This window comes from Mobula hypostoma, chromosome X1 (assembly GCF_963921235.1).
Source record: "Mobula hypostoma chromosome X1, sMobHyp1.1, whole genome shotgun sequence".
In the NCBI taxonomy this organism is placed as follows: domain Eukaryota; kingdom Metazoa; phylum Chordata; class Chondrichthyes; order Myliobatiformes; family Myliobatidae; genus Mobula; species Mobula hypostoma.
In genome coordinates this window covers 23057485-23083827 of record NC_086128.1, presented here as the reverse complement: position 1 = coordinate 23083827, position 26343 = coordinate 23057485, and the positions used below count along the sequence as shown (strand labels likewise).

General features: G+C 42.0%; 1 protein-coding gene across 3 annotated transcripts in view; it reads right to left on the bottom strand.

Moving 5' to 3' along the window:
* The window catches only part of tac3a (tachykinin precursor 3a), a 42938-nt gene that overhangs the window by 2558 nt on the left and 14037 nt on the right, over window positions 1-26343 (bottom strand). Inside the window, exons 1-5 of one of the 3 annotated variants that reach the window (XM_063037414.1) lie at window positions 21760-21851; window positions 7917-8047; window positions 5053-5155; window positions 4244-4273; window positions 1579-1632 (exon numbers count right to left, since the gene is read on the bottom strand). In XM_063037414.1, the coding sequence (XP_062893484.1) occupies window positions 1579-1632; window positions 4244-4273; window positions 5053-5155; window positions 7917-8015 (286 nt within the window). In that variant the 5' untranslated portion in view covers window positions 8016-8047; window positions 21760-21851. Of the gene's footprint in view, window positions 1-1578; window positions 1633-4243; window positions 4274-5052; window positions 5156-7916; window positions 8048-21759; window positions 21852-26343 lie in introns of those variants that run through there. The other 2 variants (XM_063037416.1, XM_063037415.1) reach the window with 2 other exon arrangements.

Here is a 26343-nt window from a genome sequence, read left to right as displayed (position 1 = left end):
CAGTATTTTTATATTCTGAGTTTCAGGAAGCTGTATGTCCTGGGCAACTCCTCGTCATTGAACAACAGAAATTAATGCATTCACTGATTTTATTGCCACTGGTGCGCACTTGTTAGGCATTGGCAGATTTCCCACTGCACTTCAAAGTGAAGGACTTTGCAGTGTTTTTGCAAGACAATCTATAAATGCAAGCCTTTTCTTTAACATGAATCTCACCAAATCCTAGTTATATGATCAATTAACACCTGCATTATAATAGCAAAGAGAATTTAATATGCTTTGCATTAGAATAAAGATTAATAGATTTATCTTTGTCATATTCCCAGTTCCATCTGCACACCCCAATTATCAAGCCAAATCAGGTTAAAGTTGTTCTTTCTTCTGAGTTCCATTACTTAGTAGCAAATACAGCAAGGATATTAAGGTAATTGTTTCCCTTGTTTTTCTCAGCATTTAAGTTTAAAACTATCTGTAGAATTTCCCCGCCTCCCAGGTCAACACACCAGCTTCTGGTGTGTTGAGGGTCGCATATCACTTATATAAATTTATGTGGCTTCCTGAGGGAAACAAAGTCTTTATAGATAATTCCACAGAATATAACTGCACAGTGGGTTAAAGATTCACACATAATAATTAGAAATGGTCATAGTTGCCAAAATCTTAAGAACATAACGGGAAGCAGGAATAGGCTACTTACTCCAATGTGCCAAAACCACACATTCGGCAAAATAATCAGCACTTTCCACTGCTGACCCTGTTTCTCTTAATATTGACCCTGGATGGCCGAGGCCTCCCAGGGGATGGGAGGACAGTCAGGAGTGTGATGGTACACTTTCCACTCGCCTGGCTGAATGCAGCTCCAACAACACTCAAGAACTTGACACCATTCAGGACAAAATAGCCAGTTTGACCATACCCCATCCACACGCCCACCCATGCTTCTCTCCACCAACAGCACACAAGTTTGGATGTGCACCATATACAAAACATACTGCATTAACTTACCCAGGCAATTCCATCTCCCAAGCCCATTAAGAAAGACAAGGACTTCAGGTGCAGGAGAACACCATGAGACAAGTTCTCCTCCAAGAACCATTCTGACTGGAAAATATATCACCATTCCTTTATCACCACTGGGTCTAAACAGTGGAACTCCTTCCCCAACAGCACCTTCACCAGAAGGACTGCAGTGGTTCAAGAAGGCAGCTCACCACCACCTTCTCAAGGGGCATTTAACGATGAGCAATAAATGCTGGTCTTGTCAGTGATACATTATTCCCAGCTAGAATGGAGATGGTGGGCAATTTTGTCTATCACCCCAAGGGTGTCTGCATTTTATAATCCACTCAATGCATTTCTAATAATCCGGCTTTTATTGGAGACCTTGTAGTTCTGTTTGTTGCAGTTCTAGAGATTCTGTTTAAGTAAGATTTGGTGAAGGTCTTCAAGTTCCATATCTCTTTAATATTCACCGTTTTCTTTAAAGCCCCTTAGGCATTTCTAGATCCAAAAGCAAAACTTCTGTCGTGAAAGCTAAAACAAAGGGCTGACAAATAAGTTCAATAGATTCATCCTCACCAAGTTCCATGTTTCGTCTTCCCATCAGACCAACAAAGAAATCATCCATGTTCCCTGCAGACAGAACAAATGTTACCAATCCAGCAGGCTGCTTTATTGAGTTTCAGTCCCTGGCGCCCAGCTGACACCTGAGCTAAATGCTCGTATACCAGGGCTAACTTACTTGCTTCCTGCCCGTTACACTACTGGTCCTCCATCTCTGGCGGTGTTCAGGACTTCCTTCATCGTGTCTGTAGCTTCCTCCTGGTTTTTGCTACTGTCAGTCATGCAAATCCTGCGTGGAGACTCGGGGATACCATTGCACTCAGATGTTAAAGGATTCTTTATTGCTGTTTCCATAGCAATTTGGTTTTAGCCTTAACCCAGTCTAGCTTAACCCTCACACTATCCCTGCCCACTAGCAATGTGGCCCAAAGAGCCCAGTTAATGGTTTCTATTTATCACACCACTTTTAATCTGCTATTTTGCTAACTTGTTAAAGTGATTTGATTATGCTTAAATGCTGTTTTGTCATTGTGAGGAATTCAAACAATGAAGTTGGAATTGTTCAGTGAATCCTTTGATGTCTTAATGCCCCAAAAGTACTGAGTTACAGGAGTTGGGATGTTATGTTCAAGTTGTATAAGATGTTTGTGAGGCCTAACTTGGAGTATTGTGTGAATTTCTGGTCACCTACCTACAGGAAAGATGTCAGTAAGATTGAAATAGTGCAGAGAAAATTTACAAGACGTTGCTGGGATTTGAGGACCTGAGTTATAGGGAAAGGTTGAATAGGTTAGGACTTTATTTCCCGGAGTGTAGGGAACTGAGAGGAGTTTTGATTAGAGGTATACAAAATTCTGAGGGGTATAGATAGGATAAATGCAAGGCTTTTCCCACGTAGGTTGAGTGAGACTAGAACTAGAAGTCATGGGTTTAGGGTGAAAGGTGAACTGTTTAAGGAGAACCTAAGGGGGAACTCTGCACTCAGAGGGTGGTGTGAGTGTGGAACGAGCTGCCAGTGGAAGTGGTTCAGTTTCAACATCTAAGAGAAGTTTGGATAAGTACATGGATGGGAGGGGTATGGAGGGCTATGGTCCTGGGTGCAGTCAATGTGACTAGGCAGAGTAATAGTTGGGCATGAATGAGATGGACAGAAGGTCCTGTTTCTGTGCTGTGGTGCTCAATTGCTCTATGACTCTACGGCTAAATAATGCAGCTGACTGTTTTGGACACTCCTGCCCATGTTTATTCTCCCCCTGTACCTTCCCTTGTTATCCAAAGGTAGTTCATTACCACCCTATTCTGTACATACAAACCGATATGTACTAGTCTACAAAAGCCAAATGTGAGATCAGGGTATGGGCAAAGGCACAAGTGGATTAACCCTGCCCATCACATCCCTTTGCCCAACATTTCTTCTGAATGTTCATTTCCTAGGAGATTAAAGAGGTTTGGCCTGTCTCTGAACACTCTTACAAACTTCTACAACTTGCTGAAATTGTCCTGACTGGTTGCATCATGGTCAGATATGATAATTCAAAAGCACAGGAAGGCAAGAAGCTGCAGAGAGTGGTGGTCTCTGTCCAGTACATCACAGGCCCATCGATCCCCACCATCTGTCGTATCTGCAGGAGATGCTGCCTCAAGAGGGCATCATCTATCATCACCGAGATCCCCACCGTCCAGCTCATGCTACCTTCTCACAGCTACCATCGAGCAGGAGACACAGAAGCCTGAAGTCTCACACCCCCAGCTTCAAGAGCAGCTATTTCCTTTCCATTTGGTTCTTGGACAAATCTCCACAACCCTAATCACTACCTCAGGATAGCAACACTATGACCACTTTGCACGACAATGGACATTTTCTTTGTTCTAATTGTGTTTGTTCTTGTAAAAATTGTATATAATTTATGCTTAAATTATGTTTTTTGAATACTGCTTATATGACACTGTGTGCCTGTCATACTGCTGCAAATAAGTTTCTCATTGCATCGATACATAGATGTAATTGTGCATGTGATAATAAATTTGGACTCCACTCTATTATACTTCTGACATCTATACCCTATAATCCTGTACTCAGCCTAAATCAAATTCGCAATCATTCAACATTTGGAATCAGATTCACTTTTTTTTTTAAACCATCTTTTACCTGATGATCAAATATTCATTTCTGAAATAGATATATCCTTATTGGAGACTTGACCAGCTTGCAAGCAGCCTTCTCTACCTTCACCCGCCGCGTTGGAAAATTCCTAAGGCCTTGTCAATGATGGCCACACGTGAATTAAACTGACCCTACAAACATGGTCCGTGTCATGTGGTAGGTGGGTTCATTTTATTTAGAGATACAACATGGAACAGGCCCTTTCAGTACCCAGCAACCTCTGATTCAACCCTAGCCTAATCACAATGACCAATTATCCTACTAACCGGTACATCTTTAGACTGTGGGAGGACAATGGAGCACCCGGAGAAAATCCACGCATTCCACAGGGAGGAAGTACAGGCTCCTTGCGTCTGAATTGAATTCTGAGCTCCGATGCTCTTAGATGTAACAGTGTCACGTTAACCGTGGTGCCCAAGGTTGAGTAGAGGGGTCTGTGCTCTATGACAGAGCTGGACCCTCACAAAACATCATCTGGCCAATGTTCATTGCAAAAATCTATTAGGAAGCACTTACGTTTTTGAGCCACAGGAATCTCCTTTGTACCTGTAACAGAAATAAGAAATATATTTGTATATTTATAGCACTTCTGGCAACATTTACAATCTTCCAGATCATAACACTATTATCTGCCTACTCAAGGGTTTTTACCAGGGGCTGAAGAAGGTAGTTCACCTCGATCTTCTCACAGGGCAGTCAGTGATGGGAAGTAGAAGCTGACTGGGCCCACATAATAATGCTACAATGCCACACGATGGGGTTATTATAGCAACATGGTGGTTATGTTGCAGGATTACATTGTTAGGAGCACAGCAACATGGTGATTATGTTATGGGATCTTACATGTATCTTTTTTCATTAATTTATTGTATTTCTTTATTTTCATGTAAATGTCTGTAACAAAATGAATCTCAAGGTAGTATATGATGGCATGTATGTATTTTGATAATAAATTTACTTTGACTTTGACTTTGACTTTGGATTATTAGCCCAGAGACCTGGATTAATACTGCAGAGAACTCAAGTTTATATTAAGGCAGTTACAGTCTGGAAATAAAATGCAGGAGTTACACAACTGGCCATAAAGAGGAGGGATTTTTTTTTTGGTTTAAAATCTAACTTGTTCCTCAAATTCCTTTATGGAAGTGAACTTGCCATCTCTATCTGCCTTGGCTGTAACATGGCTCCAAAAACTTTGGCCTTTAACTTGTACAACAGTTGACTAAATATGTTACCCAGTTCAAGCCGATGGGACTCGGTCTTGCCAACACTGCAAAGTGAATTCAAGAGGAAGTTTCTAATCTTCAAATTAATTTTGTACTTGCCAGCCATTCTCCTTCCCATCAATCCTACAAATCCATCGTAAGACAGACCATCATAGAAACGCTTCAGGAAGAGGAGAGGCAGTTTCTCCTCGTGCAGGCTTCCCTGCAACAGAAGACAGGAGCTTCAGACAGCTGTTAACACACCACTTCTCATTTTATTCAGATATAGCTTGCAGAAACAGGGCTTTTACCCTGAGTTACCTCCTTTTAGTTTCTATTATGCCTCAGCATTATTATGTGTGGAATACCCTATATTGTCTTGAATGTAAAATTTGAGATGCAAATATCTTGGAGTCAGCACCTTAAGTAGATTTGCAAAGGGAAGTTTTAACATTTCAATCATCCACTAACCCTGTTGATTCAAAAGAATTTCCATCAATTTGTCTGCCTTTCCAAAATTCACCATTGTTTGCCATGATGATTTTTATCACTTGAATTGAAATGTTTCAACAGAATCCAAAATGTTTCCAGTAATAGATGCAGCTCAGTTGACACAGATCCCCAATTTAAGTGTAAAATCAAATTGTGGAAGAGAGAGAGAGAAGAAGGGTAGAGTGGGTAGAAAGAGAGAGAGAGATAGAAGGAGAGAGAAAGGAGAAGGGGAGGGAGAAAAAGGATAGAGAGAAAAAGAGAGAGAGAAGGAAAGAGGAAAGGGCAAGTGTGAGAAGGAGGAGACAAGGAAGCAGGAGAGAGAAACAGAGTGGGGCCCGGGTGGGGGTATGAGGAGAGAGACAGAGAGAAAGAATGCTGAGAGAGAGGAAAAACTTCAGCTTTTTTGTGTCATGAGGAGTACTAGAAAAGTTATTAAACATCTTGAGCAGGGAGCTTCAGTCTCCCTTGACAGCTGTTCAAATTTAAATCAGGTTTCAAAATGCCCGATTTAAACAGGTTAATGATGTTTCCAGCTCAGGACTCCCAGTCTCTAAAATTAGTCACTATATGAACGGTAACAGGGACATACGATAGGGCAAAAATTAGTGGTAAGCTAGAGGATAGGGAAGCTTTTAGAATCCAACAGAAGGCAACTAAAAAAGCAATAAAGAGAGAACAGATGAAATGTGAAGGTAAGCTAGCCAATCTACAGCTCGGAATAACGTTGCCACTATTCAGATGTGCAGCCTATCAAAAATTGACTTGTTAAGAAACAGGAACTCAGCAGGCCAGTCAGCATCTATGGAAAAGAGTAAACGGTCGACGTTTCAGCTTGAGGCCCTTCATCATGACTGGAGAAAAAAGTTGTGAGGTCAGAGCAAGAAGGTGGGGGGAGGGGAGGAGGAAATACAAGGTAGCAGGCAACAGGTGAAACCAGGAGAGGAGGAAGGGTGAAGTAAAGAGTTGGAAAGTCGATTGGTGAAAGAGATAACGGGCTGGAGAAAGAAGAATCTGATAGGACAGGGCAGAAGGCCATGGAATGTATAGTCATGCACTTTGGTAGAAGAATTAAAAGGGTTGACTAGTTTCTAAATGGAGAGAAAATACAAAAATAACTGAAGTGCAAAGGAACTTGGGACTCCTTGTGCAGGATACCCTAAAGGTTAATTTGCAAGTTGAGTCTGTGGTGAGGAACATTGCATTTTAGCATTCATTTCAAGAGGACTAGAATATAAGAGCAAGGATGTAATGTTGAAATTTTATAAAGCACTGGTGAGGCCTCACTTGGAGTATTGTGAGCAGTTTTGGGTGTTATATCTTAGAAAGGATGGGCTGAAACTGGAGAGGGTTCAAAGGAGGTTCACAAAAATGATTCCAGGATTGAATCGCTTGTCATTTGAAGAGTGTTTGATAGCTCTGGGCCTGTATTCACTAGATTCAGAAGAATGAGGGGTGATCTAATTGAAACCTATCGAATGGTGAAAGGCCTTGATAGAGTGGATGTGGTGTGGATGTTTCCTATGGTAGGATAGTCTAAGACCAGAGGAGACAGTCTCAGGATAGAGGGGCATCCTTATAGAACAGAGATGAGGGGAAATTTCTTTAGCCAAAGAGTGGTGAATCTGTGAAATTCTTTGCCACAGGTAGCTGTGGAGGCCAAGTCTATATGTATATTTAATGCAGAGGTTGATAGATTCTTCATTGGTCATGGCAAGAAGGGATATGGGGAGAAGGCAGGAGATTGGGACTCAGAGAAAAATTGGATCAGCCATGATGAAATGGTGGAGCAGACTCAATGGGCCAAATGGCCTAATTCTGCTTCTATATTTTATGGTCTTAAGGAAGAAAGAGAAAGGGAAGGCATCAGAGGGAAGTGATGGGCAGGTGAGGAGATAAGGTGAGAGAGAGAAATGGGAATGGGGAATGGTGAAGGAGGGTTGTGGGGGTGGGGGGGGTTTGCAGCCATTACTGGAAGTTTGAGAAATCGATGTTCATGCCATGAGGTTGGAGGCTACCCAGACGGAATACAAGATGTTGCTCCTCCAACCTGAGTGTGGCCTCATCGCAGCAATAGAGGAGCATGAACTGACATGTTGGAATAGGAATGGAAGTAGTATTAGAATGGGTGGCCACTGAGAGGTCCCGCTTTTTCTGATGGACGTCCTCTCCCTTCCCTTTCTTCCATGGACTTCTGTCCTTTCCTATCAGATTCTCCCTCTTCCAGCCCTTTATCTCTTTCACCACTTGAATTCCCAGCTCTTTACTTCATCCCTCCCCCTCTCACTGTTTCATGTATCACCTACGACCTTGTATTTCTTTCTCCCCTCCACCCACCTTCTTACTCTGACCCCTCATCTTTTTTTCTCCAGTCCTGCTGAAAGGTCTCAGCTTGTTGAATATTGTACTGCACAAAATTTGGAACAATCTCCAAAATGGTAGTACAGAGATTTAAAAAATATGTCCCATGAGAAATACTTAAATGGGAGACATACCTTGGTCAGAACAGCACCATTTGCCAGCTGTCCCTCATGGTTTGCCCAACACATTTTCAGGAAGGCAGAAACCAAGGCCAAAGCAATGAAACCTTTCATGGTGCTGGCTCTTGCTGTGATTTGAAAGCAAGCTTAATAAGAAAAGCAAAGAAGAAAGATCACAGGAAATGATTGCATGAACATTCAACAAACAGGGAGGAAACAAGTTGAGAGAAAAAAATCTCCAGCTTAATGTTCCAAAAGACAATTCATAACATTTAAATTAATTGGATAAAAACAAATTACAAGGCATATGATCAACCACTAGAGACAGAAAAAGATGGCTGCTTTGACATACCTTCTCACCTATTGGAGTGATAGTCAATAATTGATTCACATCTATCCAAGCTGATTTAAAACATTCTAGTGGCTAGGGGTTTCATCATTTAAAATAGTTGGTCTGTTGATGCTAGTGCATTTGGAGTCAAACTGAGCATTGCCCAATAAAATACACTGCTCTTTGTGATTTTTATAAATGACTTGGATGAGGAAGCAAAAGGATGGGTTAGGAGGCTGGCAGATGACATGAAGGCTGATGGTGTTGTGGATAGTGGAGAAGGTTGTTGTAGATAGTGTTGTGAGACATTGACAGGATGTAGAGCTGGGCTGAGAAGTAGCAGATGAAATTCAATCCGGGGGTGTGAAATGATTCTCTTTGGAAAGTCCAACTTGAGGGCAAAGTATAGGGTTAATATCAGGATTCTTAACAGTGTGGAGGAACAGAGGGATGTTAGGGTCTATGTCCATAGATCTTTCAAAGTTGCAGTGCAGGTTGATGGGGTGGTTAAGGCAGCATACGATGTGTTGGCCTTCATTAGTCAGGGATTGAGTTCAAGAGCTGCAAGGTTACATTGTAGCTCTATAAAACCCTGGTTGGACCACACTTAGAGTGTTGTGTTCAGTTCTGGTTACCTCATTAGAGGAAGGATGTGGCAGTTTAGGGAGGGAGGAGAGGAGATTTACCAGGATGCTGCCTGGATTAGAGAGTATGTCTTGTGAGGAAAGGTTGAGCAAGTTTGTTTTGTTTTCTCTTTGGAGTGAAGGAGGGTGAGAGGTGACTTGATAGAGGTGTACAAGATGATAAGAAGCATAGATAGAGCCAATGACTTTTTCCCACGGTGGGAACGGCCAATAGGAGAGGACATAATTTTAAGGTGATTGGAGGAAAGTATGGTGGGGAGGGGTGTGTCAGAGGAAAGATTTTTACACAGAGAGTGGTCAGTGCATGAAACACACTGCCAGTGGTGGTGGTAGAGGTGGATATATTAGGGATAGTTAAGAGTCTCTTAGATAGGCACGTGGATGAAAGGAAAATAGAGGGCTATGTGGGTAGGAAGAGCTAGATTGATCTTGGAGTAGATTGAAAGGTCGGCTTCATGGGCTGAAAGGTCTGTTCTGTGCTATAATGTTCTATGTTCTATGTGCTGTAGCTAGACCTACTGAAAACAAGATACTGAAAGAGATCCAAACCACCAGCAAATGGTTCTGGTGGAAAGAAAGCTTCTCACCCCAAACTATTTCCAGTACAACCACTCCCCAACTTAGAAGCAAGACTTCAGACTCTTCATATTGTTTTGGGGCTGTCTTTTGAAGGAATTTTGTTTTGGTGTGTGTTAGAAGTTGTAGTGTTTCTCCCGCTTTTGGGAGAAGATAGAGGTGGGTGTGTTGAGGCTGGGTTGGGAACAGGAAGTTCAGTGACAAGGAAAATGATAACGATTTTGGAAAGTAGATTCACTAAGTTTGAGAAAGTGATATCTACACTGAGGGAGTAGGGAAGGAAACCAAAATTGTCAAAAATAAGTAATTTAGCTCATTGATCCTTTGGAATACAAGGCAACCATAAGTAGGGAAAAAACAGTGATCCAGTTGACCATAGAATTTTATTGAAAGCTTAATCACTGGTCTGAAACATTGCTTTATGGCAATCTAACAAAAAATTGTGCACAAGGTGGTCATGGTCATCTGACATAAAAACAAAGGATTCAGACTCTTGCCATCTTTCATTTAACTCACTGGGGCTGTTATGCTGCTTTATCCAACTGTTTGATTCCTTTCTTTAACACACTATTAGGCTCAAGAAAATCAGAAAGCTCCTTTCCGGGTCATCAAATTGCAAATACTTGTCGTCACAATGTTAAAAGAAACCGCAAGACCATAAGACATAGGAGCAGGATTAGGCCATTTGGCCCATCAAGTCTACTCTGGCATTCCATCAAGGCTGATTTATTATCCTTCTCAACTCCATTCTCTTGCTTTCTCATCATACCTTTGACATCCTTACTAATCAAGAACCTACCAACCTCTGCTTTAAATGTACACAAATGACTTGGCCTCCACAGTCATCTGTGGTAATGAATTCTACAGATTCACCACCCTCTGGCTAAAGAAATTTCTCCTCATGTCTGTTCTAAAAGGGCGTCCTTGTATCCTGAGGCTGTGTCCTCTAGTTCTAGTCTCCCCTACTATAGGAAACATCCACTCCATCTAGGCCTTTCAATATTCGATAAGTTTCAATGAAATCCAGAGTAACAGACATAAAATGCCAGAAGAACCCAGCAGATCAGGCAGCATTTAAGGAGAGGTATGGTATAAAGAGCCAACAATTCAGGCCAAGACCCTTCAATAAACTATTATGATCCACAAACATCAGAGGTAATTCCCTTAATTCAAGTAAGAAGAATGTGGTGACCTGCCTTAATGACTATTGTCTACTTGCAATTATATACACAGAGATGAAGTGTTTTGAGAGGTTGGTGATGAAACACAGCAATTCCTGCCTGAGAAGTGATTTGGATCTGCTCCAGTTTGCCTACCACACAACAGGTCAACAGCAGATGCCATTTCTTTGGCTCTTCACTCAACCTTCGAACACCTGGACAGTGAAGTTGCATACAGCAGGATGCTCTTTATTGACTACCACTCAGCATTCAATACTCTCATTCCTTCAGAACTAATCAATAAGCTTCAAGACCATGGTCTCAGTACCTCGTTGTGCAATTGGATCCTGGACTTCCCCATTTGCAGCCCCAAGTCGTTCAGATTAGAAACACCATCTCCTCCACAATCTCCATCAGCACAGGTGCACCACAAGACTGTGTGCTAAATCCCCTTCTTTACCCACTTTACATTTATGATCGTGTGGCTTAGCACAGCTCCAATGCCTTATTTAACTTTGCTGACAACACCACTGATGAATCAAAGGTGGTGATGAATAAGCATATGAGAGGGAGGTGGAAGATCTGGCTGAGTGGTGCCACAATATCAGCCTCTCACTCAGTGCCAGCAAGACCAAGGAGCTGATTATTGACTTCAGGAGGAGGAAACCAGAGGTCCATGAGCTAGTGCTCATTGGGGGAATCAAAGGTGGAGAGGGTCAGCAACTTTAAATTCCTCAGTGTTATTATTTTAGAGGATCTGTCCTGGGTCCAGAATGTAAATGCCTTTACAAAGAAAGCACGACCATAATTCCTTAGAAGTTTGCAAAGATTTGACATGACATCTAAAACTTTCACAATCTTCTATAGATGTGTGCTGGAGAGTATATTGACTCGTTGCATCATGGCCTGGTATGGGAACACTAATGCCCTTGAACGGAAAAGCCTACAAAACGTAGTGGATACAGCCCAGTACATCGTGGGTAAAGCCCTCCCCACCATTGAGCATATCTACATGGAGCACTGTCGCAAGAAAGCAGCATCCATCTTCAGGGATTCCCACCATCCAGGTCACGCTCTCCTCTCACTGCAGCCGAGGAAGAAAGTACAGGAACCTCAAGACTCACACCACCAGGTTCAGGAACAGTTATTACCTCTCAACCATCAGGCTCTTGAACCAAAGGGGATAACTTCACTCAACTTCACTTGCCCCATCACTGAAATGATCCCACAACCTATGGACTCACTTTCAAGGACTCGTCATTTCATGTTCTCAATATTTATTGCTTATTTATCATTATTTATTTTTGTATTTGCATAATTTGTTGTCTTTTATACATTGGTTGCATGCCCGGTTGGTGTGGTCTTTCATTGATTCTATCTTGTATTTATTATATGCCTTCAGGAAAAGCAATCTCAGGGTTGTATAATGGGTGACTTCAATCTACATGTAGACTGGGTGAACCAAATTGGTAAAGGTGCTGAGGAAGAGGATTTCTTGGAATGTATGCGGGATGGTTTTTTGAACCAACATGTCGAGGAACCGACTAGAGAGCAGGCTATTCTGGACTGGGTTTTGAGCAATGAGGAAGGGTTAATTAGCGATCTTGTTGTGAGAGGCCCCTTGGGTAAGAGTGACCATAATATGGTGGAATTCTTCATTAACATGGAGAGTGACGTAGTTAATTCAGAAACAAAGGTTCTGAACTTAAAGAGGGGTAACTTTGAAGGTATGAGACGTGAATTAGCTAAGATAGACTGGCAAATGACACTTCAAGGATTGACGGTGGATATGCAATGGCAGGCATTTAAAGGTTGCATGGATGAACTACAACAATTGTTCATCCCAGTTTGGCAAAAGAATAAATCAAGGAAGGTAGTGCACCCATGGCTGACAAGAGAAATTAGGGATAGTATCAATTCCAAAGAAGTAGCATACAAATTAGCCAGAGAAAGTGGCTCACCTGAGGACTGGGAGAAATTCAGAGTTCAGCAGAGGAGGACAAAGGGCTTAATTAGGAAGGGGAAAAAAGATTATGAGAGAAAACTGGCAGAGAACATAAAAACGGACTGTAAAAGCTTTTATAGATATGTAAAAAGGAAAAGACTGATAAAGACAAATGTAGGTCCCCTGCAAACAGAAACAGGTGAATTGATTATGGGGAGCAAGGACATGGCAGACCAATTGAATAATTACTTTGGTTCTGTCTTCACTAAGGAGGACATAAATAATCTTCCAGAAATAGTAAGGGACAGAGGGTCCAGTGAGATGGAGGAACTGAGCGAAATACATGTTAGTAGGGAAGTGGTGTTAGGTAAATTGAAGGGATTGAAGGCAGATAAATCCCCGGGGCCAGATGGTCTGCATCCCAGAGTGCTTAAGGAAGTGGCCCAAGAAATAGTGGATGCATTAGTGATAATTTTTCAAAACTCGTTAGATTCTGGACTAGTTCCTGAGGATTGGAGGGTGGCTAATGTAACCCCACTTTTTAAAAAAGGAGGGAGAGAGAAACCGGGGAATTATAGGCCGGTTAGCCTAACGTCGGTGGTGGGGAAACTGCTGGAGTCAGTTATCAAGGATGTGATAACAGCACATTTGGAAAGCAGTGAAATGATCGGACAAAGTCAGCATGGATTTGTGAAAGGAAAATCATGTCTGACGAATCTCATAGAATTTTTTGAGGATGTAACTAGTAGAGTGGATAGGGGAGAACCAGTGGATGTGGTATATTTGGATTTTCAAAAGGCTTTTGACAAGGTCCCACACAGGAGATTAGTGTGCAAACTTAAAGCACACGGTATTGGGGGTAAGGTATTGGTGTGGGTGGAGAATTGGTTAGCAGACAGGAAGCAAAGAGTGGGAATAAACGGGACCTTTTCAGAATGGCAGGCGGTGACTAGTGGGGTACCGCAAGGCTCAGTGCTGGGACCCCAGTTGTTTACAATATATATTAATGACTTGGATGAGGGAATTAAATGCAGCATCTCCAAGTTTGCGGATGACACAAAGCTGGGTGGCAGTGTTAGCAGTGAGGAGGATGCTAAGAGGATGCAGGGTGACTTGGATAGGTTGGGTGAGTGGGCAAACTCATGGCAGATGCAATTTAATGTGGATAAATGTGAAGTTATCCACTTTGGTGGCAAAAATAGGAAAACAGATTATTATCTGAATGGTGGCCGATTAGGAAAAGGGGAGGTGCAACGAGACCTGGGTGTCATTATACACCAGTCATTGAAAGTGGGCATGCAGGTACAGCAGGCGGTGAAAAAGGCGAATGGTATGCTGGCATTTATAGCGAGAGGATTCGAGTACAGGAGCAGGGAGGTACTACTGCAGTTGTACAAGGCCTTGGTGAGACCACACCTGGAGTATTGTGTGCAGTTTTGGTCCCCTAATCTGAGGAAAGACATCTTTGCCATAGAGGGAGTACAAAGAAGGTTCACCAGATTGATTCCTGGGATGGCAGGTCTTTCATATGAAGAAAGACTGGATGAACTGGGCTTGTACTCGTTGGAATTTAGAAGATTGAGGGGGGATCTGATTGAAACGTATAAGATCCTAAAGGGATTGGACAGGCTAGATGTGGGAAGATTGTTCCCGATGTTGGGGAGGTCTAGAACGAGGGGTCACAGTTTGAGGATAGAGGGGAAGCCTTTTAGGACCGAGGTTAGGAAAAACTTCTTCACACAGAGAGTGGTGAATCTGTGGAATTCTCTGCCACAGCAAACTGTTGAGGCCAGTTCATTAGCTATGTTTAAAAGGAAGTTAGATATGGCCCTTGTGGCTACAGGGGTCAGGGGGTATGGAGGGAAGGCTGGGTTCTGAGTTGGATGATCAGCCATGATCATAATAAATGGCGGTGCAGGCTCGAAGGGCCGAATGGCCTACTCCTGCACCTATTTTCTATGTTTCTATGTTTCTATGATATACATGTACCTTGATAATAAATTTACTTTGAACTTTGAACTTTAATTTCAGCACTTTTTGTGCATTTATTTGCATTATTTCACCCTGCATCAAAAATCTCTCAAATTGGTCAGCCCTTTTCACATTGCAAATAAAGTGTGCATCTCCTTCATATCAGAAGCAAGAATATCTTTTTGGAAAGATTTGGTCTTTGATTGGATGAAACTAACTTTCAGAGACTGAACTTCAAACCTAGCACATACTCAATGCGCCGGCTCAAGCTAACAGATGTATCTCATCTGAACGACATCAACGAGTTTGTTTATCCGCAGTTTGACGAAGGTTAAAGTGCATGTTGTCTTGCTTGAAGACATAAGATTCCAGGATTCTCTGTTCTGTTTCAGTTAAAATTACATAGTCCCTCAGAAGTCTTGAAATGCTTCACAAAGAGTAAACTTACTGAAGTGCAGTTTCAAGCGAATGCAGCAACTAATTTGTACACAGCCAGGTCCATAAAAAGCATCAAAAAGACCTGTTTTAAAGGTTCAAAGGTTCATTTTATTATCAAAGTATGTATGCAGAATACAACTCTGAAATTTGTCTTCTCCAGATAGCCATAGAAAAAAAGAATACCATATAACTTAATACCATCTAAGTCTGGAGGTTAAGAAAGAAATGTTGGTTAGGACACAAGAGGAACCTGTTGCCCTTTCAGTGGTACTATATGATTTTTGATTTTGCATATAAAAAAAAACAACTGCACAGCACCCAGTCAGTATTGCATGAATGTCTGTATACACTCAGTGGCCACTTTATTAGGTTTGCCTGTACACGTGCTAGTTAATGTAAATATCTAATCAGCCAATCGTGTGGCAGCAACTCAAAGCATGCAGACATGGTCAAGAGGTTCAGTTGTTGTTCAGATCAAACATGAGAATGGGGAAGAAATGTAATGAAGGTGACTTTGACCATGGAGTGATTATTGGTGCCAGGCAGGGTGGTTTGAGTATCTAAGGAACTGCTGATCTGCTGGGATTTTTACGCACAACAGTCTCTAAAGTTTATAGAGAATGTTGTGAAAAACAAAAGCCATCCAGTGAGTGGCAGCTCTGTGGGTGGAAAACTCCATGTTAATGAGAGAGGTCAGAGGAGAATGGGCAGACTGGTTCAAGCTGACTGGAAGGTGACAGTAACTCAAAAGACCACATGTTACAACAGTGATGCGCAGAAAAACATCTCTGAATGCACAACACATCAAACCTTGATGTGGATGGGCTACAGCAACAGAAGACTAGGAACATGCATGCACTCAATGTCTACTTTATTAGATACAGGAATTACCTAATAAAGTCACCACTGAATGTAGACAATGTGGCCATGTCTCTGGATTGAGATTTAAAATAAAACCTTCTGATTTAAAAGGGGCAGGTGCTTCTAATTAGTCTACAGCTGAAAGTAAGCAATGGAAACTTCAATCTGTTGCATGTTAATCATAGAACAGTACAACACAGTACAGCCTTTCAACTCATGATGTTGTGTAAACTTTTAACCTACTCCATGATCAATCTAACCCTTCCCTCATACACAGTCCATAGCCCTCCATTTTTCTTTCATCCATTTGCCCACCTAAGAGTCTCTTAAACATCCCTATTGTATCAGCCTCTATCACCACCCCCAGCAGTGCGCTCCAGGTACCCACCACTCTGTAAAATCAGAATCAGGTTCAATATCACCAACTAATGTTGTGAAATTTGTAATTTGTTTAAATGCCTACCCCTAACATCTCCCCTAAACTTTCCTCTACTCACCTTAAAAAGATGTCCTCTGGTATTAGCCATTGCTGTCCTGGGAAAAAAGGTGCTGGCCATCCGTTCTGTCTGTGCCCCTCATAATCTTATGCACCTCTAACAAGTCACCTCTCATCCTCCTTTACTTGAAACAGAAAAAGCCCTAGCTCATTCAGCCTTTCCTCACAAGACATCTTCTCTAATCCAGGCAGCGCCCTAGTAAATCTCCTCTGCAATTAGTCCTAATTGAGTAATACAAAAAGGCAGACAATTCATTTAGAACACATACATGTTCACTTTTCCTTTCTTATCTTGCCTTTCATATACTTTATACTTGGATTGCGTTCTAGACTTACAATCACAATTAGAGTGTGTTGCATTTAATAAACGATTGACGGTACAATAGTGTTTAATAAGAACCTGTGCTTGGGTTCTTAGTCCATATACACTCAGTGGCCACTTTATTAGGTACACCTACTTGTTAATGCAAATATCTAATCAGCCAACCACGTGGCAGCAACTTAATGCATAAAAGCATGTAGACGTGGTCAAGAGGTTCTGTTGTTGTTCATACCAAACATCGGAATGGGGAAGAAATGTGACCTAAGTGACTTTGAGCATGAAATGATCGTTGGTGCCAGATGAGGTGGTTTAAGTATCTCAGAAACTGTTGACCTCCTGGAATTTTCACACGCAACAATCTTTAGAGTTTACAGAGAATGGTGCAAAAACAAAAAAATAGCATCCCGTGAGCAGCATTTCTGTGGGCAAAAATGCTTTGTTAATGAGCGAGGCCAGAGGAGAAATTGGTTCAAGATGATAGTAACTCAAATAACCACACATTACAACAGTGGTGTGCGGAAGAGCATCTCTAAATGCACAACGTGTCGGCCTTAAAGTCGATGGGCTACAGCAGCAGAAGACCACAGTGGGTTCCACTCCTGTACCTAATAAAGTGGCCACTGAGTGAATATTCCATGCAACGTGATCTAGTGGAGAAGTTGGATAGGAGAAACATATCATTCAATATCAAAAGGGTCCTTCCTTCGAGTCACCTGGCGCATCTTGTTACATTGCAAATGCTCCTAATAGTAAACATTTGTTAATCAAACAATGAAACTGAGAATTACAGTTGACAAAAGAAAAACACCCTTAAGCTTCAACGCCAGACAAAGCATTCTAAATCGCTGCAATTTTCCCCACACATACACTACCATCCCTACTTAACCAGGGCATCAGGAAGAATAAGGATATCACAATTAATAAAGCAATACAGCCTTTGGACTTACTGACTGCCCGCTACGCCACTGGCGTTTAGGGCAGCAATGAAGGTCCTTCATCTCTGGCAGTGTTCAGGGCTTCCTTCATCATGTCAATAACTTCCTCTCAGTTTTCACTACTATCAGTCATGCAAGCCTTGGGTGGAGATTCAGGAATACCTTCACGTTCAGATGTAGAAGGATTCTTCATTGCTGTTTCTGTAACAATTTTGTTTTTTTCCAGTCAGGGTAGAGCTGAACCCCTGAACCTGGAGGACTGGTGGACCACTCTTAGTCTGGCCTCTACCCTTTGATGTATTTGGCATGGGTGACCTTGCCAAGAGCCAGAGCATAAAGCCCTGACTCCAGCAAATATAGCTCTCCAGGTCATTGAGGCTTGCAAGCCTCCAAACCACAACAAGGTTGTGGTCTTCTTGGAGGACAGATTTTGGAGCGTGAAAATTAAAGGGAAAAAATGAAAATATGAATTCAATGCTGGAATGTGGGCATTGTGGGCTTCATATTTAGAACTTGAGGCTACTGAAATGCTGCATGCAAATATACAGCCTTACTCTTTCCAGCGTTTAGGGAATTGGTATTTAGGCATTCCTATTTAATTCCGTCAAGGAACGTCTGGAGACAATGGAAAGCCTCAGACCATAGGCAAGGAGCTAGCATGTCATCAAAAGCTTCAGATAAATCAAAAACACCGCGTAGAACATTACTATAAGGCGTCAAGGGGTTTGAACTTTCTGTGATTTGTTCAGGTCATGACAGGTTGCATTGATGGAGTTAATTAGTAGTATTTGCTTACCATAACCTGCACAACAGTTGCACATTAATGAGATTTCATGAAAGGTTCACATCATGAGTGCAGACCTATCTTTTCACTGCCCTGTGCTGTTAGACCTGCTGTCCCTTCACAACTTTCTGGATTTCTTTTGCATATTAAGTACTAAGACGACTGATTTAGGACATGCTAAACTATCAGATTTTTAATGATAAACAAGATCACAGCAAAGCCTAACAAGCTGGAGGAAAATTCAATGGCTTACAAAGCAGCAGTGAGATATAGCAAATGTACAATATATTTAAAAAAGAGCTATTTATGGAGATTTCAACAACTTTATTTTGTAAAACAAATAATGTTAGCAATTCAAAAATGAGAAATCCAGTGTGAGCTATTTTTAAATGTTTTAAAAAGAAACATAGAAACATAGAAAATAGGTGCAGGAGTAGGCCATTCGGCCCTTCGAGCCTGCACCACCATTTATTATGATCATGGCTGATCATCCAACTCAGAACCCCGCCCCAGCCTTCCCTCCATACCCCCTGACCCCCGTAGCCACAAGGGCCATATCTAACTCCCTCTTAAATATAGCCAATGAACTGGCCTCAACTGTTTCCTGTGGCAGAGAATTCCACAGATTCACCACTCTCTGTGTGAAGAAGTTTTTCCTAATCTCGGTCCTAAAAGGCTTCCCCTCTATCCTCAAACTGTGGCCCCTCGTTCTGGACTTCCCCAACATCGGGAACAATCTTCCTGCATCTAGCCTGTCCAAGCCCTTTAGGATCTTATACGTTTCAATCAGATCCCCCCTCAATCTTCTAAATTCCAACGAGTACAAGCCCAGTTCATCCAGTCTTTCTTCATATGAAAGTCCTGCCATCCCAGGAATCAATCTGGTGAACCTTCTTTGTACTCGCTCTAAGGCAAGGATGTCTTTCCTCAGATTAGGGGACCAAAACTGCACACAATACTCCAGGTGTGGTCTCACCAAGGCCTTGTACAACTGCAGTAGTACCTCCCTGCTCCTGTACTCGAATCCTCTCGCTATAAATGCCAGCATACCATTCGCCTTTTTCACCGCCTGCTGTACCTGCATGCCCACTTTCAATGACTGGTGTATAATGACACCCAGGTCTCGTTGCACCTCCCCTTTTCCTAATCGGCCATATTCAGATAATAATCTGTTTTCCTATTTTTGCCACCAAAGTGGATAACTTCACATTTATCCATATTAAATTGCATCTGCCATGAATTTGCCCACTCACCCAACCTATCCAAGTCACCCTGCATCCTCTTAGCATCCTCCTCCCAGCTAACACTGCCACCCAGCTTCGTGTCATCCGCAAACTTGGAGATGCTGCATTTAATTCCCTCATCCAAGTCATTAATATATATTGTAAACAACTGGGGTCCCAGCACTGAGCCTTGCGGTACCCCACTAGTCACCGCCTATCATTCTGAAAAGGTCCCGTTTATTCCCACTCTTTGCTTCCTGTCCGCTAACCAATTCTCCACCCACACCAACACCTTACCCCCAATACCGTGTGCTTTAAGTTTGCACACTAAACTCCTGTGTGGGACCTTGTCAAAAGCCTTTTGAAAATCCAAATATACCACATCCACTGGTTCTCCCCTATCCACTCTACTAGTTACATCCTCAAAAAATTCTGAGATTCGTCAGACATGATTTTCCTTTCACAAATCCATGCTGACTTTGTCTGATCATTTCACCGCTTTCCAAATGTGCTGTTATCACATCCTTGATAACTGACTCCAGCAGTTTCCCCACCACCGACATTAGGCTAACCGGTCTATAATTCCCTGGTTTCTCTCTCCCTCCTTCTTTAAAAAGTGGGGTTACATTAGCCACCCTCCAATCCTCAGGAACTAGTCCAGAATCTAACGAGTTTTGAAAAATTATCACTAATGCATCCACTATTTCTTGGGCTACTTCCTTAAGCACTCTAGGATGCAGACCATCTGGCCCTGGGGATTTATCTGCCTTCAGTCCCTTCAATTTACCTAACACCACTTCCCTACTAACATGTATTTCGCTCAGTTCCTCCATCTCACTGGACCCTCTGTCCCCTACTATTTCTGGAAGATTATTTATGTCCTCCTTAGTGAAGACAGAACCAAAGTAATTATTCAATTGGTCTGCCATGTCCTTGCTCCCCATAATCAATTCACCTGTTTCTGTCTGCAGGGGACCTACATTTGTCTTTACCAGTCTTTTCCTTTTTACATATCTATAAAAGCTTTTACAGTCCGTTTTTATGTTCCCTGCCAGTGTTCTCTCGTAATCTTTTTTCCCCTTCCTAATTAAGCCCTTTGTCCTCCTCTGCTGAACTCTGAATTTCTCCCAGTCCTCAGGTGAGCCACTTTCTCTGGCTAATTTGTATGTTTGGAATTGATACTATCCCTAATTTCTCTTGTCAGCCACGGGTGCACTACCTTCCTTGATTTATTCTTTTGCCAAACTGGGATGAACAATTGTTGTAGTTCATCCATGCAGCCTTTAGATGCTTGCCATTGCATATCCACTGTCAATCCTTTAAGTGTCATTTGCCAGTCTATCTTAGCTAATTCACGTCTCATACCTTCAAAGTTACCCCTCTTTAAGTTCAGAACCTTTGTTTCTGAGTTAACTATGTCACTCTCCATCTTAATGAAGAATTCCACCATATTATGGTCACTCTTACCCAAGGGGCCCCTCACGACAAGATCGCTAATTAACCCTTCCTCATTGCTCAAAACCCAGTCCAGAATAGCCTGCTCTCTAGTTGGTTCCTCGACATGTTGGTTCAAAAAACCATCCCGCATACATTCCAAGAAATCCTCTTCCTCAGCACCTTTACCAATTTGGTTCACCCAGTCTACATGTAGATTGAAGTCACCCATTATAACTGTTGTTCCTTTATTGCACACATTTCTAATTTCCTGTTTAATACCATCTCCGACCTCACTACTACTGTTAGGTGGCCTGTACACAACTCCCACCAGCGTCTTCTGCCCCTTAGTGTTACGCAGCTCTACCCATATCGATTCCACATCTTCCCGGCTTATGTCCTTCCTTTCTATTGCGTTAATCTCTTCTTTAACCAGCAACGCCACCCCACCTCCCCTTCCTTCATGTCTATCCCTCCTGAATATTGAATATCCCTGAACGTTGAGCTCCCATCCCTGGTCACCCTGGAGCCATGAAAACATAACATTTTCACAATTAGAAAGTTTAAATCTTAAATTTATGAAATACTGTACCTACAGCACAAGAGAGAAAAACACAATGTTTTAGGCTTTCCTTCTACTTTGATGATTTTACATGGCTTACAAAATATATATTTAAATACACATGCAGATTATGGAACAGTTAAAACTACTTCACTATATAATATTATTTAGCCAACCTTGCAAATTGTTCACTGCAAACTTTCTTCTGGAAAATTCTGTTTCCGAGCCTCCCTTTGCCTGCTCCAATTTTGAATGTGCAGGTGCTTCACTTTATTTCTCCCTTTATATACTTCAGTCCCCACAGCTGGGAGTCGCTTGCTTCCTGTCTATCTCTTCAAGCAGCTTATCGTGGTTCTCCTGTTTATGAATGGAGACTTGGGGACCAATCAAAGACTGCTGTAAGAATCGAAAGGACGCCCACACTGAAATTAACAATCAGGTATTGGGCAGCGGCTGACAGGGAGAGACTCAGTCCTCCTTTTGTCTCTAATGCTGCCTGTATGCTTCACACTACTTCTCATGCAAAGAATCTTAAAAGACTTCCGATCACAGATTTTTTAAGGGTCAGACCTAAATAGAAGAATACTTTCACTTTTAAACAGAGCACTAAATGAATGATAGCAGTAAGCTGGCATGATGTTAAAGAAGCATCACAAAAGAATCATCACTGTTAGCCTATTTATTGCCACATAGGAATACATACAGTGGCCACTTTATTGGGCACATCTGTACTCTTGCTCTTTAATGTAAATATCTAATCAGCCAGTCACGTGGCAGTAACTCAATACATAAGGCAAGCAGACACGGTCAAGAGGTTCAGTTGTTGTTCAGACCAAACATAAGAATGGGGAGGAAACGTGATCTAAGTGTCTTTGACCGTGGAATAATTGTTGGTGCCAGACGGGGTGGTTTGAGTATCTCAGAGACTGCTGACCTGCTGGGATTTTCACGCACAACAGTCTCTAGGGTTTACAGAGGATGGTGAGAAAAACAAAAAGCATCCAGTGAGCAGCAGTTCTGTGGACAAAAACACCTTGTTAATGAGAGAGATTAGAGGAGAATGGACGGACTGGTTCAAGCTGACAGTAACTCAAATAATCACACATTACAACAGTGGTGTGCAGAAGAGCATCTCTGAACACCTAACACATCGAACCTTGACGTGGATAGGCTACAGCAGCAGAAGACCATGAACATACACTCAGTGGCCACTTTATTAGTACCTAATAAAGTGACCACAGAGTGTATGTGTGACTTACTGCATAGAACCAGGCTATTTGGCTTAGCTTGTCCATGCTATTTTTTATACACCACACAAAAATCCTTTTCACCTTACATGTTCTTTCTTTCTGTTTCTTTCTCCCTCAGATGTTTACCTAGCCTCTTCTTAAATGTGCTCCTGTCAGTTGGCTCAGCCACACCCTGTGAGAGCAAGTTACACAAAGTGTTAATTCTTTCAATGATAGTCATTGCTTGTTTAGAATGTAGCCTCCCAGTCTACCATCAGCAGCTCACACAGCACGTCTTTGTAATGTGCTTTCTTAAGGTTTAAGACCAAAAAACTACTTTGTTATTCCTCTTTTGCACTTTTATTATTTAGTTTTGTAGCTTATAGTCATTGCCATATCTTGCAATGCAGCAAAATCATGACATATGTCAATGATAATAAAGCTGATTCTGATTCTGATCACTGTTTCCTTAAGGTGTCTTTAGTATCAAATCATCAATTAACCCCTTTCTTATTAAACAGTACTTGATCAGAAATAACAGGAATTCTGCAGATGCTGGAAATTCAAGCAACATACATCAAATCCCTTACTCACTCTTCCTTCAGTTAGTCCCTACGAAGGGTCTCGGCCTGAAACGTCGACTGCGCCTCTTCCTATAGATGCTGCTTGGCCTGCTGCGTTCACCAGCAACTTTGATGTATGTTGCTTGATCAGAAATAGCCTGTTTCCTCATCAGTTCCTCAAAGTTCAAAGTTCAAATTTATTATCGAAGTATGTATTTGTCACCATATACTACCCCGAGGTTCATTTTCTTGCAGGCATTCACAGTAGAACAAAGAAATACAATAGAATCAACGAGCAACCACACACAAACAACCAATGTGCAAAAGAAAACAAAATTAACAATATGTATAGATGTTGAAAACTGTCTCTTATACACTCCATCAGTTCATCCGCCACACTACTATTACCATTAATTCACCCCACTCTTGTTATCAGTGCTACGAGCCTAGATAGGTCTCTCCACGACTGATGACATGAGACATCAGTCACCATTTGAGCTTTCAGGAGAGGACATGGAGAGGACAGCAACCTTGACTTCAAGAGCAACCACTTTCCCCTCACTTTGGGAATTCACTCTTCTCATCTAATATTTCAACCAATGAGGGTTGGAGCTGAACCCAAACAGAGTATCTATGACTACAGCACAATGACCAATTTCAGACATATGAGGGGTGATTGATATGTTCGTGGCCTAAAGTAGAAGGAGTCAATTTTAGAAAACCTAGCACATTTATTTTTCAACATAGTCCCCTCCTACATTTACACACTTAGTCCAGCGGTCATGGAGCATACGGACCTTGGACCTCCAGAAAGTGGTCCACAGCAGGGGTGATTGATAAGTTCGTGGCCTAAGGTAGAGAGAGATGAGTTATACATCTCTTGTTACACGCACATGCAGGTCACCTCTTCGAGTGATTATACGGAAAGTTTGAAGTTAATAACTCATCTCCTTCTACCTTAGGCCACGAACTTATCAATCACCCCGATGAGTTATTAACTGATGAGTTATTAACTTCAAACTTTCTGCATAATCACTTAAAGATTTGAACTGCATGTGCATGTAACGAGAGCTGTATAACTCATCTCCTTCTACCTTAGGCCAGGAACTTATCAATCACCCTTCGTAATTTAGATCAGTTAAAACCACAGTTTCCAATAAGTGGCCAATGGCTCCAACAAGTTTAGAAATGGCAAATATTTCATAATAACCTTTCCCATTTAGTCTCTATCCTCGGAATAGATTAGATTATTAGATTATTAGATTAGATTAGATTATGAGGACACGCAGTCCTCTTTAATTGTCATTTAGTATTGCGTGCATTAAGAAATGATACGATGTTCCTCCAGTGTGATATCACAGAACACAAGACAGACCAAGACTGAAAAACTGACAAAAAACACATAATTATAACATATAGTTACAACAGTGCAAGCAATACCGTAATTTGATAGAAGAACAGACCATGGGCACGGTAAAAAAAAGTCCTCGAAAGTTCCAACATCTCACGCAGACGGTAGAAGGAAGAAAAACTCTCCCTGCCATGAGCTTCCAGCGCCGCAAACTTGCCAATGCAGCACCCTGGAAGCACCCGACCACAGCCGACTCTCAGTCCGTCCAAAAACTTCGAGCTTCCGACCAGCCTTCCGACACCGAGCACCATCTCTGCCGAACACTTTGACCCCAGCCCCGGCCACCAGCAACAGGCAAAGCCGAGGATTTGGGGCCTTCCCTCCGGAGATTCTCGATCGCACAGTAGCAGTGGCAGCGAACCGGGCATTTCAGAAGTTTCTCCAGATGTTCCTCTGTGCTTCCCACGGCTGTCTCCATCAAATCAGGATTGTGCACGGCCCCCTACTTAACAGATACGATATCATTTCACCGGAGAGGCTGCGTGCGCTGCCATCTTCTCCTTCTCCAGGACATCCATTGAGAACAGAGATGAAGAGAAATTTCTTTAGCCTCTTTAGAGGGTGGTGAATCTGTGGAATTCATAACCGCAAGTGTCTGTGGAGTCTGTGTTGTTGGGTATATTTAAACTGGAGGTTGATAGATTCTTGATTAGTAGGAATGTCAAATGTTACAGGGAGAAGACAGGAGAATGGGGTTGAGAGGGCTAATAAATCAGCTATGACTGAATGGTGGAACAGATTCAATGGGCCGAATAGCCTAATTCTGCTCCTATGTCTTATGGTCGTTTGTAATGTGCAAATTGGAGGGGACCCCTGGTGGGTTCTGACTAGGAGCATAACCCAGTAACTTGCTGTCTCGGACAGTGAAGGTATGCCCCTAAGCGATAAACAGTTTGAATCCTGTTTCAGAAATGATTTAAACTCATTAAAACATAAATGATCACGATTATTCTATTTTATGATTCAATACTTGAGTGATAATGGATTAAAATTCACATTTAATACATTAATATTTACTTAAGCATTGATTTTTTTAATGATTGTCATTAGCAAGAATTATAATGGGAATATCTACACATTTATCAGTATTTGCATAGTTCAACTGTAGCAGCAATGAGGGGTCACAGTATGCTGTTCTTGATATAAATTATCACGCTAATAATTAATTACCATTTAATCGCTTCAAAGACTGGCTTCAGGCTGCGTCCTTGAAGGCTGTTTCCTGCCCTTTTAACATACACACACCCGGCCTGCCTCTTCTGATGGAGTGAAAGGAGACAGCAGCAAACGCGCAGCCCATGGGCCCAGTGGGCCAGGTAGCCACTGTGGGGGCAAGTGGACAGTCAGAACCGGAATCAGGTCTAATATTATTGGCAAATGTCATGAAATCTGTTCTTTTACCATAGTAGCACATTGCAATACCTTTATAATAAAAACATATAAATCATAATAAGAAGTATATATAAAACAGAAAAAAGTAGCGCAAAAAGGGAGCAACAATAGTGAGGTCGTGTTCATGGGTCCATTGCCCATTCAGAAATCTGATGGCAGACGGGA